This window comes from Lonchura striata, chromosome 8, assembly GCF_050655825.1.
Source record: "Lonchura striata isolate lonStrDom1 chromosome 8, ASM5065582v1, whole genome shotgun sequence".
Lineage (NCBI taxonomy): Eukaryota > Metazoa > Chordata > Aves > Passeriformes > Estrildidae > Lonchura > Lonchura striata.
Genome location: NC_140710.1, coordinates 18,688,015 through 18,703,177, shown reverse-complemented (window position 1 = coordinate 18,703,177; position 15,163 = coordinate 18,688,015). Strand labels below are relative to the sequence as shown.

Here is a 15,163-nt window from a genome sequence, read left to right as displayed (position 1 = left end):
GGCAGTGTCAGGGAAGGTCTTTCTCAACTGCTGTTCCCAAACCCTGATTGCTACAATGCAGAGCTCACTGAAGATGGCAAAACTAGACACCCTAGCACATCTAGCCATGGCTGTCTGCTAGGCAAAACTATCAATCTCCTCTTATTTGGATGGGGCACCTCTTGCCTGATAGGCAAGAGAAACAGGACCAATTGGATTCCTCACTAATGGACACGTATGCTGTGCATATACCGAGTAAATACCGGGACTGTGAAGTCACTTTCAACAGCAACAAATTCTCTCCTGGACATGGTCACTGGACTAAGCCAAATTTTATACTGAGTCATAAAGGGTCCTCCAGGAAAGCTTACCATGAGAATTTCACTGTAGAGAACGTACTCATGCAAAACGGGCAGCAGGTGCTCTGAGAGCCCTGCCATTCGCCTCTCCGTGGCCCTGCAGCAGCGCTCGATGCAGCCGGCAAGGCCCTTCAGAGCATCCGCGATGTCTTCTTCCGACGCCGACCACAGCGTGTGGATGGGGCCGTACTCCTTCATTTCACTGAAATAGTCTTAAAAGGAACATATACACGCATTACTCTTCATTAATAGAGCTCTAAGTGATACGAATTGCAACTCTGTATTTACTGTGAACCAAGCAAGAGACTGATGCTAATTTTAAATTTGCTCAAATGACCAAGATAAGTAAACTCCAGTTCACTGTTTATCATTAAACTAATCAATTAATTTATTGTAATTAAGTAGCTTTGAGAAATCTATCAGCAAAAGTGCCCCAGACATTTCACAACGACACACATACTCAGGAAGACCTGAAGAGCTGTGAATGACTTGCATTACCTCACACTGTCTTCATACAGGAACCACAGCAGCTGGTCTGACTTGCTGACTTCTACTGCCCTGAATTCCTCTGCTTTTGTATTCCTCTTCCTCTGCTTCTTTACCAAATAGTAATGTTCCAAATACAGTCTCAGTTATTAAAACTAGTTATGTCCCAAAAGCTTCAGAAAAAACACTTAAGTTCACTCCTGCTCAGCAGGTATCTCCTTTGGTAGTTTTTATTAATTTAAATACAGAGATACCTTATTAATTATTTCTCTTGTGTTTCTGGACCAAGTGATAATCCATAAACAGAGAAGGGCCACAAATCACTGTGCCATTTGGTAGGGCTAAACATGGGCAAGCTGCAGTTCAGAGGAGGAGACTGTGAACACATTGGTCATGCATTGAAAATGGAATTTTGTCATTACTAAATTTATAATGAAGAAATGTCCTAAGAAAGATGAAAGCAGTTGTGTGGCATAAAGAGTGTAATTTTACTTTGAGATTATTTGGACAAAGAAAAGCCCTCTATGGAAGACATAATCAAGAACATGTTAAGGTACTGCAAGCAGGAATGTTCTCTGTATCAAAGCTATCAACAATTCCTATTCACAGCAGTGTGGCCCTGCACACAAGTGTTCTGACAAGTGTTGTTCGGACAATCTAGAAAGAAAATATAACCTACAACATTTGGGAGCATGTCAAAATTCTTAAGCTTTTCCAATAAATATTTTGGCACTGCTACCTTCAACTTACAGACCTTAGACAACTACTTTCACTGGAGGGAACAATATCAATAGGAACTCTTTTCATCAAAAAACTTTTCTTTTATAACACCCTTTCAATTCAGTGAGGACACACTGAGATCTGGTACTGCACAAGAAAGGTCAAGGACTCAATTATTAACATAGTGCAGCTCTTCAAATTATATTCTATAATATAGACAAGTAAATACTTCAAGTGCTGCCCAGTGGAAATTCTACTGAACAGGCACAGTCTGAGATCAGGATCATCTCAGAATCTCAGGAAAGTCAGTAACTTAGCATTCCAACTAGGTGTATGAACTGCTCTTACTTAAGAAAAAAATTCCGATTAATCCATTCTTCTTGAGAAAACTCTAGTAGGCACAGCTTACCATGACAAAAATTATGTCAAACACTAAAGCTATTAAAAAATTAAAATCTACTTTGTCAATTAAAAAAAGGTGCAGAGCAAAACTAAACAAAGTTTAGAGACCTGGAATCAAGACAGTCTCATGTCACAATGAGATTGCACAGAAAACTGTACATTCCCTTGAAAGTTAAAAACCAAAGGTCAGGCAGCCTTCCAAAAACCACATATTAAAACATTCTTCTATGTTCCTTATAAGTAGCTGAATGACATGCTAAAACTCTTCCTAAGAAAAAAAATTCAAACTTGAAGGTCTGTCAAAAACATGATCAGAAAGAATAACACAATATAAACATCTCCCTTTTTCCTGGAAAGAGTATTTTGCCTGCCACAATGAAAACTAATTTACTTTTTAATTTCTTAAATCAATAAAACTTTTATAAAAGTTTTCTACTTACCCCTTTCTTCCTTGTAAATTCTATGAGCTATTTTATCTAGTAAGTTTATTTTCTGACTAAATGTTTCCAGGTAATTGTTCATTTCTGTAAACATTTCAGGACGATTTTTAACTGCTCCTCTTACTGAGGATGCTACAGCTCTGACGGTCTGTCCCATCCTGCTCAGCAAACCAGGACCCTGCTTCTTGTGGGAGGAGAGTTCCTAAAGACAGAACAAGCTCTCTTTACTTCCAGGTACTTTTGTTAATTCTCTGAAAACAATAAATAAAAGCAAGCTTTTTTTTTAAACAAAATTACATACATAAACCTCTGTCTTTGTAGTGTAGAAATCTTATCATTATTAGACCATGTCAGAACCATCCCTGTCCTGTGCATGTATTAGCTAAGCCTTTCTGAGCAAACACAGGCATGGCATGTATGGCAGTGTCACAAGAATGGTTGAAGATGGCAGAGAACCTTCACCCCTTTGCTCTCAGGGTGAGTTAGCTAGTTTGCAATTTAGCTTTTTGAACAGGAAAGCAGAGGTGATAATTGCAGGAATAAGTCTTTGAGAAAAGCAGACAGTGCTCCTACTGGAGAAAGTAATCCATCTATTTTTTTAAAACTCTTTTTATATGTTGCTAGAATAATCTTTGCTGAAATTCAGAGGCAGGCTTTTCTGAGTACAGAACTCCAATTTGCAACTGGACACATTTTGCAACAATGCAACAGGAAAATATTGGATTTTTCTTTTATGAGATTAGTAAAACTTAAAGAAAAAAAAAGACACTGCCATGCCAAAACAGTAATTAATTAATACCACTGTTTTACTCATGATCTTAGAAATGTATACATTTATCAAAAAACATGCAGAGTTGCAATACTATGAATTTGCCACAAAAATCCAAAATGCAGTAACAAAAACAACTTTGGAAGGTACAGCAATACTTATGGTCATGTGCATGGTTACCAAAGCCACAGAAGGAAAGGTAATCTCAGGTTATGAATATTCCACAAATCCCTGCCTACTTCTGCCACTTCTTTAGCAAGCCATGGGATCACACTACTGAATACTGAACCAGGGAGGCTCCTGATACACCCTACTTACACAACATGTGGTTTCACGTAACTGTAAATAAAAACACAGTCATTTTACCCAGGCTTGTGCAGTAAGAAAAATTTTGAAGTCCTCATTAAAAGTTAAAGTTGGATGGTCAGCAATACGGTTCAAAAATTTATGTAAAGCTTTTCTTCGAGTCTCAATGAATTCATCACTAAATCTTTCCACCATTCCTCTTATTATGAATTTTTCAGGCAACGGCTAAGGAAAAAAAGAAGAAATATATTGTTTAATTTGCATAAAATTCAGAGTATTATAATAGTTCTTCTGCTTACTAAAAAACATAGGTATACCTTGTAAAATCCACCATGCAATAACTCAAAAGCTATATAAAGTTATTGTATTCAACTAAGGTATACAATTTTTCTTGTAATATGCAGTGCAGAAGAACACAAGCACAACTAAGAATGGACATAAATTACTGCAAATTACTGCTAATGCCACAATTAAAAACCTAAGGAATACCTTTACGTGATTTTTGTCACATACATATAAAGATAAGAAAAATAGGTTGGCTTAGGATTTATGAAACTTCAGAAGCTGAAGAAAGACCTCAAACATCTCTGTATTAAACTGGAGCCATCTTATAAACAAAGAAAAAGAACTTAAGTGTTAACAAACAAACAGGAATAATCAGCGTTGGATGTGCTTCTTCAAGTTTGCTCTTCAACCAAATGAAATCTTGGTATCGTCTTCGAACTTCATATTCACTGGAGTCAAATTCACCTCGGGTTGTCTGAAAACCAAAAGCACAAAAAACAGTCTTAGGTTAGCATACCAGAAAAAAATGTTTTAGATTTTGGAGAAAACTGAGTACTTGAGGGAATGCATATATTCTATGTGGTCTCTGTTACCGGTTTGCTGCTATTTTAAAGAACAATTATCAACTCCTTGAAGAGTTAACACATCCTCTTTCAGCAAGAAGTCAAAGTTCTATTGGGGAAAAAAAAAGTGAGCACTAAGCTGCACTTTGTGCAGTGATATATAATGATTATCTTAGCACAATGTTTCCAAATTATTGCAATAATTACTTTGGTGTGGCATTTTTCTTTCAGCAATCACAGTTATGTCTGTTACTTTAAGGACGCTTCTCTTGAAGTGATTAGTAGTGAAGAAAGTCCATTTTTAGCACTTTAAACAAAGCCCAAAGAGCTGACACACGTCCCTAAGATCTGGTGACATTACTCAATAATCCTCACATTCAAAACATGAAAACTTCAGCATATCACAGCAATAACACTTCCTGCACTGCTTAATGGATTCTGCAGCCTATCACTGATTCCAGTTTTGCGGCCCCCTGTTATAACTTGCCAACAAAAGATTACAAAATTGTCAGACCCTGAGATTATTTTACCACTGCTCTGTCTTCTGGAGGCAAGCCACAAAGAGCCCATGTTTTCAGTAATGTGTGCTATTTAGCATTCTTTGTTCCACAGAGATTTATAACACAATGCAAGTAAATTCTAAAAACCTCAAAACATGCTTTTGTAATCCAAACATTTTTGAGGGTTGAACAAAAATTTTTCAAGGTATGTGGGAGGAATGCTATTACTTTATCATCAACAACCAGCACTCTAAATTAAGTTTGATAAGAAAGGATAGAAGAGATAAAAAAAGCAAGACCAATCCAACTTACAGCCCTTTCATACTTGCCTGAAGAAAAAATGTTCTTTCGTCTACAGAAACAGGCATAAAGTTAAAATTATTGCTAGCAACATAACAAAGATAGCTCTCTTCATACTCATTAAATATTTTATGAGGAATTGATATCTCTTCTTATTTAAAGATGAATAATTCCCATTTGAAAATATGCTTTTAAATGAATCTTTTAAAAAGAACTCAAAGTCAAATAAATTAACAGTGCAATTCTCAAAATGGAGCCTGCAGAATATTTACTGGTAATCTCAGAAGACCTGGCTGGTCTCACATGGCTGACTTTCTTCCTTATTTCCTGTAAATAACTTGCATTCAGGACAACTAAAAATACACTTAGTTGTTTCCTAATACTACTTTTTCATTAGAGAATTGTGACAGTTTCCCCAGAAATCACATGCAACTATACATGGGAAGCAAACATCCATGTGTTAGTGGATGCTGCAATTAGAAAATAATGGAACTGAGATAATGTTTATGCAAGACACAAGACTGGTAGCCTGTAAGTTATGCAAAAGTCATCAATACTTGTGCTAATACAGTGCCTTCAAAGTGGATCAGTTCTTTGGCTGTTTCCTGTTCCTGCTGAAGATCACAACAGAAAATGTTATTGTCTCACAGCACTCATTTTGCCATTGAAGAATTATTAACTACTTTCTCAACATAAAGAAACAAAGCACATGTGTATGCAGCCTCACACTGATTTTTTTTCCATTATATAGCGCAGTTTCATGCAGTTTTAGTAGTTTATAACTCATGGCAAAATTAAAGTTTAAATTTAGCAATATGCCAGAGAATTATGTACAAGAAGAGGGAAAATTCCAATTGTTAAAAAAGTAAGCCATTAAAGCATGAATGGATACTTACCTTTGTGACTACTCTGTATGTGATAAATGTTTCAATGGCTGTAATGTGGCTTTCAGGATCATCGACTGTAATGAAGAGATCTCTTAATTCTGGCCCATCTTCAAATTTATACTGGTTTATCATTGATGAGGGGGATATTGGCACTGAAGGACTGAATGAGTTTACCTCAGTCAGAGATGTATCCTACAGATAAGATATGAGGACATCCATATCAATAATCTTTGCATACAAACACATCTCTGATGCTAAAATGGAAACCTTTAAAATAATCTGATAGAACAGATAAAACTTGTAGCAGATGAAAGAATTATATAGTACCTAACAAGTCTATTATCCTTTTCAGTATTTGCTTTGGTGAGGATGTAAGAAATGAGATTTATTCTAAAATAGATTAAAGAACAAAATACTACCATTTGAGAAGAATGTTATGCATAGCTAGAAAGAGAACTTGCCTATGAATGGTAAAATGAGTTATGAATGAAGCACCCATTAATCGTGTAGGGTACTTTATTTTATTAAAATTGTTAGAAGTCAGTTACTGAGGACTTATGATGTTTGAAATATCTCTAATTACCTGAACAGGATGGATAAAAAAATGATCATTCAAAAAACTAAGGTAAATCCAAATCAGAATTTTTACTGGAATTGGCTATTTCAGTTTGCATTTATTTTACAATAAAATTTGAAATGGAAAAAAATTAAAGGTACATAATTTTTTTTTTTTTTTTAAGGAAAACAGCAAGTAAGGATGCAGTACAAATTTGCTGCTTAATTCCTAAAAAAAAGTCAAACCACTGTTCTGCTGAAGTGAAAAACCTGTTTTTGATACCACTGACCACTTCCACAGAACTCAATAATATGTCCCCATAACAGCTGCTTCTGCTAGTACATTCAATGGTGCTCACTCAACTGCTGAGAAATAAGGTGGAAATTAGAAATGGGCCAGAAATCTCATCTTCTTCCTTAGATACAAGTCGGGGTGAGATCTACTAATCTAGAATCTTGAAGGATACAGTTACTATGAAAATCAATTGAATTCACTAACGTCATAAAAGAGCTTAACAAATTAATAAATAATGAGAGATAAAGAAATTGAAATAAATAATTGAATTTTAAGTATCAAATACTGCATACAGCTTTTTTAATATATGCAATACAAAGAATTATTTTCATAACAAACTTTAAATTAATCTATTTTCTAGATGTTTTCTAGAAGCATTCCACTGACTACGAGTGGCAAAGAGTTACCCTCTCCAGTGCCTTGTTAACTACGGAGGAAGGAGAACAGGGATGTAGTTTAAGAGAAAACTGCTCAAATGCCAGGACTGGAATAGTGCGAGTCCACACTAACCAGGGTCACGGCATCATTCCAAGGCTGATCCCACGGGAATGAAGGGAACCCCACTTTAGTGCTGCTGAACTGTGTCAGAGTTGCTTTTTGTCTTTTGAGTTCAACCAGATCAAAACTTTCTCTGGAAAGAAACACCTTGTTCTTTTTCTTCGGATTTATCAATGTACTCCCACAAATATGGAAGAGACATTTATACTAGGAATTATGCCCAGAAAGTGCTTATGTACTCGTTCTCAACCCATCACTTACATGCAGTTCTTTGAACAGGGAGACAAAAGCAACACAGAAGACTGAAGACAACACTTTAAATATTACACAGTGGCTTCCTTGTATGACTGTCAGACATTTTACTTTTTCTCAGTGTGTTTCTACACAACTTCTATACAGCCAACACTATTCTGAGTCGTGCAGAATAAACAGAGCTGTTCCCAGAGCCTGCTAGCACTGGCTGCCCATGGTCTAGATGAAGAATGAGGACTGCTAGCTCAGAGCAGCCCATGCAATTCAAAGTGCTGAGGCAATGGGAAGTTTCTAGGGAAAGAGAAATGCATGTGAGCATGAACGGCCTATAATTTGAGGAGTAATGACTCTGCAAAACCTAAATTGGATCAAGGTAAATGTGTTTCATATTTTCTCATTTTACATGGAGCATTAATGTCATAATGCTTCCTTCCTTCTAGGTTGCTACTAAAAATTGCTCTATTCATGTGAGTGTCTGAAAGTATATGTTTATGTGGAAAGGCTTATGAATATGTGCTTTGAGAAACAAAATATGGGCAATAAAAATCCACAGAATAAGCAAGTCTTAGGGTTTTTTTAATACAGCTCTAGTATTCACACGCACACAAATGAATACACGTGATTTTTAAAGAAGCTTCTATCTCTTTATCCTCATGATAGTTCAGGTTTACTTCCAGTAATTATTGAAGTTCATGTGACCTAAGCCTGATGTCATCACAGAAGCACAGTTTAAAAAAACCATGATAATTTTCTATACAGCTGTAATTTTGTGGTTGGAACTGTATTTGTGTGCATAGAGATGAGGGCAGGAGTTTTGTAGCACAGGAAAAACAGACAGCTCTCAGGTTGTGTAGCCTTCTTCCTCCTCATCCATGCAAAGAACATCAAGGCCCTGTCCCAGAAAATTATGTCCTTTCCACACCTCCCCTGCCCCCACTTATCTGCAGTACCCCTTCTCTTTCCAAGCCCCTTCCCTCATGACAGAGCAGCTGGCAGAGCTGCATGTGCCAGTTCACAAACAGGTTCATGACTTTTATTTACTAGCCAAGAGACCAAAGGAACGGAAAATCCATGAGCTCCTCGCAGCATGAGGGCTCTTTTCTGTGTCTCCTTTCTCTAATACTTGCAGCTACCTTATCTCAGTCTCACATTTGACTGCAACTGGTCAGTAGCACTCCAAAATATGTAAGGGAAGAAAACACTCCTGCAGCCAGAGCAGCCTCAAAACAGGCTATGCACAGAGCTGAGACTGCAGCTCTTTGGAGAAGACACTAAGCCTGGGGTTTGTCTAAACAATGCTCCCTCCTAGAGAATAGGTCCTTGACCCAAGGTTACCTCTGTGCTCCATCCATCCATCCATCCATCCATCCATCCATCCATCCATCCATCCATCCATCTCAGAAATGATCCAGAGCTTGCAATAATCTCAAGCTAAGATCCAAAACAGGTTTTGAGATAAAGGACATGGGGCAGACTTTGTCTTACAAGTGAATAGCTTGGTTGTTGGAGCATTCTTCAAAGAGCAAAGAGATTCAGGAAGACTGATTTATAAGTGCATTTTTTGGCCAAGGAACTATTCTGCCTCAAATCCTTCATGAACTTGAAGAAAAATCTTGAAGAAAAATTAATTTCTATGGAATTCTGAAGTGGCATATACATATTTTTCAGAAATATCATTAAGTTTTCAGTAATTATGAAATACAGACAACCACTGTGAAACAGAGTTTGAAAGCAGAGAGGCTAAAGAATTTAAGTATTAACCAAACTGCTGACAGCTTTGTCAGTGCTACATATCAGTTATCAAGGAATGCAAAAGATAACTGAATGGGTATTTGTGATACAGGCAGTACTCTATACTTTGAAGCTAAGGGAAGAAAGGTTGAAAACATTCCATCTGTCTGACTCATAACTCAGCTCCCAGAATTTGTCTCTGCTGAAAAGAATTACAAACTTTTTCAGTGGCAGTGGAAACTAGGATAAAGTGAAACGCATCTCACATCATGAAATGCTCTATCAGAGCTGCTGAAGATGCTGGTCTCTAATATTTGAGATATGTCAGAGGATACCAGGTCAATGGTTAAATGTCTATGGATTTTCATAAAATAAAAGCCCAGTGTTTACATTCTGAGTAATAACTCAGGGTATTGAGGTTGACAATTCTTAAGAATCTCATTTTTCACCATTTTGTTAGCTGGCACATTCCACTGCCTAGAGTGAGAAAGCTGAAGCTGATGAGAGTGGCAGGCAGCGAGCTCTGCATGGCTGCTGCCATCCTGCTTGGCCTGCAAAGGCAACACCACTGCCTTACAGACACTGCATGAGGAACCCCATTAAGATGCAATTTGAAACAAGGCAGTCTTGGAACACTATGTTAAGGAAAAAATGGTTTTACAAAACTTAGTTGTAAGCTACATTTAGTCTGTCAGATTCCTCTGAATATACAGAAAATTAATAAACCGGGTGTAAAGCCCAACCAATGTCACAGATTTTCATCAGCTCAAAAGATCAGATCTCAAATTGCACTTGAAAACAAACCATGAATTTCTGGTTTATATATACAACCACTACATGCAGGTATCCAAGCTTTGGAAGGAAAGCTGTATTTTCAGATGACAAATTTTCTTGTTTGCAGGAATAACTTATCATGTAGCATGCATTAACAGTAGTTAAGATTTCATATATGTAAAAAATATTTGGCACTAATCCAGGTAGAAATTTAAAGATCTCACTATTTGCGATAAAGCAGCAGTAACTTGTATCAACTCCACTTGTTTTTATTTTTCATTCCCAAGGAGAATTGCTCTTGATATGGAAGCAGCATAAGCATCAATACACTGTGTTGATAAGTAGATACCTTCATGCAGAACTGCCTGAACTTCACCCACAAGAGGAAATGGATGAAAAGTGAGCTTAAACAACTAAAACTATATTTTAGCATGCAAGTTCAGTGAATCATTCACTGGTGCTTTCTAGGAAAATATAATTCAGCTCAACCCTAGTTATGCTTCAGAAAAATACAGGTAACTTGGTGAAATTTAGCCTAATCTCTTGCAAGTTACAGACTTTTAAATCATGTAAGAGTCCCTTCTGGCCTTAAAAGCCATGAGTTTCAGGACTTCTATTACAGTTTAAATACATAGCAATACATACATAAATTCTATTACAGAGTTTAAATACATAGCTCCTAAGAAGGAAGTCCTTATTCCTAGTAGTACTCATTCATACCACAACAGTGTTTCTCACCTACAGAAACATAAAACCCACACATTTACTCCCTATGACAATCTGTCCCACTGAAGAGAAATACATTGTCACTTCTTCAAATGGGAAATGTAACTGCTATTTCTCTCCCATGGCAAACATCCTGTCACAGCAGTTCACAAGTCTCAGATGATGAACACCCTAGCCCCATACACATTTTTCCACCCTAGCTCTCTGTATGCACTTACATCCTAGATGCTGCCTCGGTAAGGCAAATAGATTAATGACATGCCCTCTTCTTTAACTACTGAGGAGACAAGAGGTAAGTCTTGTCTTAACCTGTACTAAATCAGTGCTAAATGAGAAACAATATACGTGGAAGCCATACCCTCCTTCATTGGTTTAATTAAAATCAGCACAATCAGCCAGACGGGCACGCATGTACCTGGCTGTGTGCCCTCTGAAGGTTGACACTGATACATTGTCAGTTATGTTCATTTTATTCTCGTCATCAAAATTCAGATATTATCTTCTCAAATCTCCCAGGCGAAGGTGTGAGACTTCATCTTTTAAAAGAAAACTCAAACTGAAACTTGGAAACATTAACTTACACTCAAACACAACTGCAATTACTAAACACGGTTGTTTATTTAATAATTTACAGATACATATATGGCATCTGACGAACCTAAGAGATGATAAGGGTACAGCGAGTCCAGATTAGATGGCACATTTCAGGTAAGCGCAGTCATGACTCGCACTGCTGGTCCGAAGCAGCGACTCCGCGTTTCGTGCCCGAGAAGTCACCCGGGACCGCGGGCGCCGCCGGGCGCTGCCCCGCCAGCCCCGCGCCCCGGGCAGCCCGGCCCGCCGCGGGGCCCCGGGGAGCGCCGCGCGCGGGGCGGGCGGGCAGAGCCCGCGACCGCCGCCCGGGGCGGAGCCGCCCCGTCCCGCCCCGTCCCGTCCCGTCCCGTCCCGTCCCGTCCCGTCCCGTCCCGTCCCGTCCCGTCGCACCACCCCGGTTTCCCCGGCGCCCGCTGGGGCAAAGTACCGGCGAGCCCGCCCGGCCGCCCCCGGCGCGGAGGGCGCCGCCGTACCTTGCTGAACACCTCCAGGTCGTCTTCCTCATCGTCCAGGGCCAGCACCTCGGCGGCGGCGAGCAGCGGCCCCTGGGCCGTGCCGAGGGCACCCGCGGCGAGGCGCGAGTCGGCCCCGGGCCCTTCCCCGCCGGCGGGGAGCGCCAGTCCCGGTCCCCGGCTCTCGGTCTCCATCCCGCCCCGCCAGCGCGGGCGGCGGCCCCGCCGCAGCCGCTCCCCGCGGGACCGCAGTTGGCGGCTGCCCCGCCTGGCTCTGGCCGCGGCCGGCCCGGGACGCGCCCAGTGCGCAGGAGTGGAAGCGGCGGCAGGAGGGCCGCGCTGCCGGGCAGGGCTGGGAGCGATCGGGGCCGGGAGGTGTTGAGCCTGCCGGCAGGCCCGCACAGCGGGGACTGCGGCTGCGGCCTCTGCGGAGGCGGGACGGGGCGGCTCAACGCCCACAGGCGTGTTCGTGGCGGCGTGGGGGACGCCGCCCGGGCCGCCCCCGGGGCTGCCGGGGGACTGGGCGAGCCGCCCGCGGGGCAGCCGCTGGCCGCAGGGTGTCGGTCTGGAGAGCTCCGTGCGCTCCCGGGCACCCGCCCGCTCTGCCCTCAGCAGCCCCCGGGCCCGGCAGGGCGTACCCAGGCTTGCTTTCCTGCGCTCTCCGGGTTGGTCTTTCTTCCCTTCTGGCAGGCACTCAGGTGCCGCCACCGGGGCAGCAGGCAAAACCCACGCGTTGCTGCTTTGTCTCTTGCCTCTCGTGCAGCTTCTCTTGAGCAGCCGCTATGTCGCTCGTAGCTGGACCCCTTCGCCGTGAGGTCAGGGCGTGGCTGATGCTGAGGCCAGGGACTCTTTGGTGTCAGAAATGTGCTTGTGAGAACAAAGTGACGGCACGTTACATCAGGAAAGCAGCGGGGAGAGAGACACCAAACATTTAAAAGCAGCAGAGCTGTCCTTTTTTTAAAGTACAACCATCGAAACTGTGGGATTTGGAAGTTGCCAGTACCGAGCTGGAAGCAATGGCCGGCGCTGTTGGTTGCAGGAGCCAGGGCCGAGCGGGCAGGGGAAGGCAGCGCTGCCCTGCCCTCCAGAGCTGCCCTGGGCTGCCGTCAGCGCTGCCCGGCCCTGACACCGACTGCGGGCCGGGCTCCTCAGCGTCTGCTCGGTGTGGAACCGGGCACCTCTCTCCAGGCGCCGCCTGAAACAGCTGAAGTCAACTTTGTTGTTAATGTAAATTTCAGGAGTTGTGGGCGGGCTCTTAAACAGGCAGATACAACATTGTCTTTGTGTATCTCGATTCCCTTGCTGTCAAATTAGAAAAGGCAAGCCCTGTAATCAAACGAAAGCGTTTTGAAAAGTATTCCTTCGTGAAACACTGCAGGCAGCTGATGAGGAAATACATTTGATATTTCACGGTTTTCGGCGAAGTCTTGAACCACAACTTGAAATAAAGGGATTAAAATAAAAAACACCAAACGTTCACTGAACTGTGCAAAGAGACAAAGACTACGTCTGCCTAATTAGAGAGTGTTTACCGAGACATTTTAATTTTTGTTTAAAAAATACTCTAAAGTTGACGAGGAGCCGGGGGCAGTGGCCCGCTCCACGCCTCCGGCGCCAGCAGCGTTTGCTGCAGGGGTCTCGCACGGAGCCGCCGGCAGAGGGAGGTGGGATGCGCCTGTCCTGGAGCCCGGACACTCGCTGATGCCCGAGGACCTTTCAGTAAGTGCAAATAAACAGTTTCTGTAGTATTAAAATAACAGCTGACCCTGGTACGAGATGCCCAGGCTTCTGTTCTTGCCGGCCCTGTGCAGACTGTCCCTATCCTACTGCTCTTTGCTGTTCCTCAGCTCTGAGCCCCTGAGGAGCCCGGGGCTCCTTTGGTGTGCTGCCTTCCTCACAGGCAGCCCCGGGCCCTGGGCTGTGCCGCTCGCCTCCAGGGGCTGCAAGGGCGTGCGGGGCTCCTTGTGGTGCAGGTGCTTCTCACCGGGGTCAAATCTCCAGCTCTGCCTACCTCTGTGTCTTTTACAGCTCCTTTCCAGTGTCGTTGCTGCTCCTGTCCCCTCTGATTACCTTCAGCTACCAAAGACTGTTGAAAAGGGACTATTACAATATAAATTTTCTACTCTGTCTTTTGTCCATCAGCAAAAAGTATAGCTAGTTTATTTGCTGACTTTATCTATAGCTGATAGCATATAGTTTCCAGTGGCTTTGCCCTTATTTCCACATGTTCTGTTGGAGGCCTGCAGGTTTTCCAAATAGAATAAGTACTTACAACCTGTATAATGCCCAAGTTTTTAATATGTCTATTTAAATTCAGATTATATACTTGTGAGGCAATAACAAAATAAAACTCATCAAGGACCACAATTTCAGACAATGAACATCAGAGATGATAAATAAAGGGCAGTCAGTCAAAGAAAGTATAAAATTTATGTACTGTAGACTTGAATATTAAGGATGTTGCCTGAATCATACTAATTTTCCGAAGTTTTACTGTGCTCTTGGTTTTTTTTTTAATTTCTGTTTGAGAGAAATATTACAGGATGCTTTAATTGGATTTTTTTCTTATTATAGCTTTTTATTAGCTCATTAATCAAGCTTAGGAAGACATATTTTTATATTCCTTGCTTGTCATGCTTATATTTCTGTGCTTTATATTTGAAGTATCAATCTGTATGGAAAAGGTATTCATTGTCCTTCACTCTGGAAGAATATGCATTGCATTTAACAGCCATTTGGAAGTTTAATCATCAAAAGGACCTCTGCTAAAACAAAATAGGACACTGCTCTGTGATCATTTTCAGCTGCCCTCCCCACCTCCCAACCCCAGTTGTCACTAATTTGTATTAAAAGGGCCAAGTAAGCCAATACATCTTCAGGGTACCTTCCCACCCATGCTGGGTCCCAGGATCTCTTCCCTGCATTGTTTAGCAAAAAGATCATTTTTCTGACTCAGGGACTTTGTGCTCATTTCCTGCTGTAGGGTCAGAGATGACTCAAAATAGTCGAATAATTGTTCTATTCAAAGATATTGCAGATAATGTAAATACAGAGCTACACTTAGCAAAAGAGATTTGTGGGTGGCTCTTGTACTTTTATTTCAGAAGTGCATTGCTGTAGATCCTGGTTTTTCTTCATGTGTGTATATTCACCAGCTCCATGTTTCCTGGGCACCAGGGACTTACACATTTTACTGCAGATAACCTTCCCTGAACCTGTGGAATGAGATCTTGGTAATAATTAAGTCAATATATTAGATGTTGTAGCATGAATATTTTTGCCCCACTTAT

At 41.4% G+C, this 15,163-nt stretch overlaps 1 protein-coding gene and 1 long non-coding RNA gene across 3 annotated transcripts in view; one reads left to right on the top strand and one right to left on the bottom strand.

Moving 5' to 3' along the window:
• Positions 1–12,228, bottom strand: part of SNX7 (sorting nexin 7) — a 28,603-nt gene extending 16,375 nt beyond the window's left edge. For both annotated transcript variants that reach the window (XM_031505529.3, XM_085585908.1), the window contains exons 1-6: positions 11,895–12,228; positions 6,006–6,188; positions 4,111–4,221; positions 3,522–3,686; positions 2,387–2,588; positions 351–550 (exon numbers count right to left, since the gene is read on the bottom strand). In XM_031505529.3, the coding sequence (XP_031361389.1) occupies positions 351–550; positions 2,387–2,588; positions 3,522–3,686; positions 4,111–4,221; positions 6,006–6,188; positions 11,895–12,068 (1,035 nt within the window). In that variant the 5' untranslated portion in view covers positions 12,069–12,228. The remainder of the gene's footprint in view (positions 1–350; positions 551–2,386; positions 2,589–3,521; positions 3,687–4,110; positions 4,222–6,005; positions 6,189–11,894) is intronic.
• Positions 12,229–12,385: 157 nt separating this feature from the next.
• The window catches only part of LOC110467949 (uncharacterized), a 111,989-nt gene continuing 109,211 nt past the window's right edge, over positions 12,386–15,163 (top strand). The window contains exon 1 of the long non-coding RNA XR_002464945.4: positions 12,386–13,592. This is a non-coding gene — a long non-coding RNA (uncharacterized LOC110467949). The remainder of the gene's footprint in view (positions 13,593–15,163) is intronic.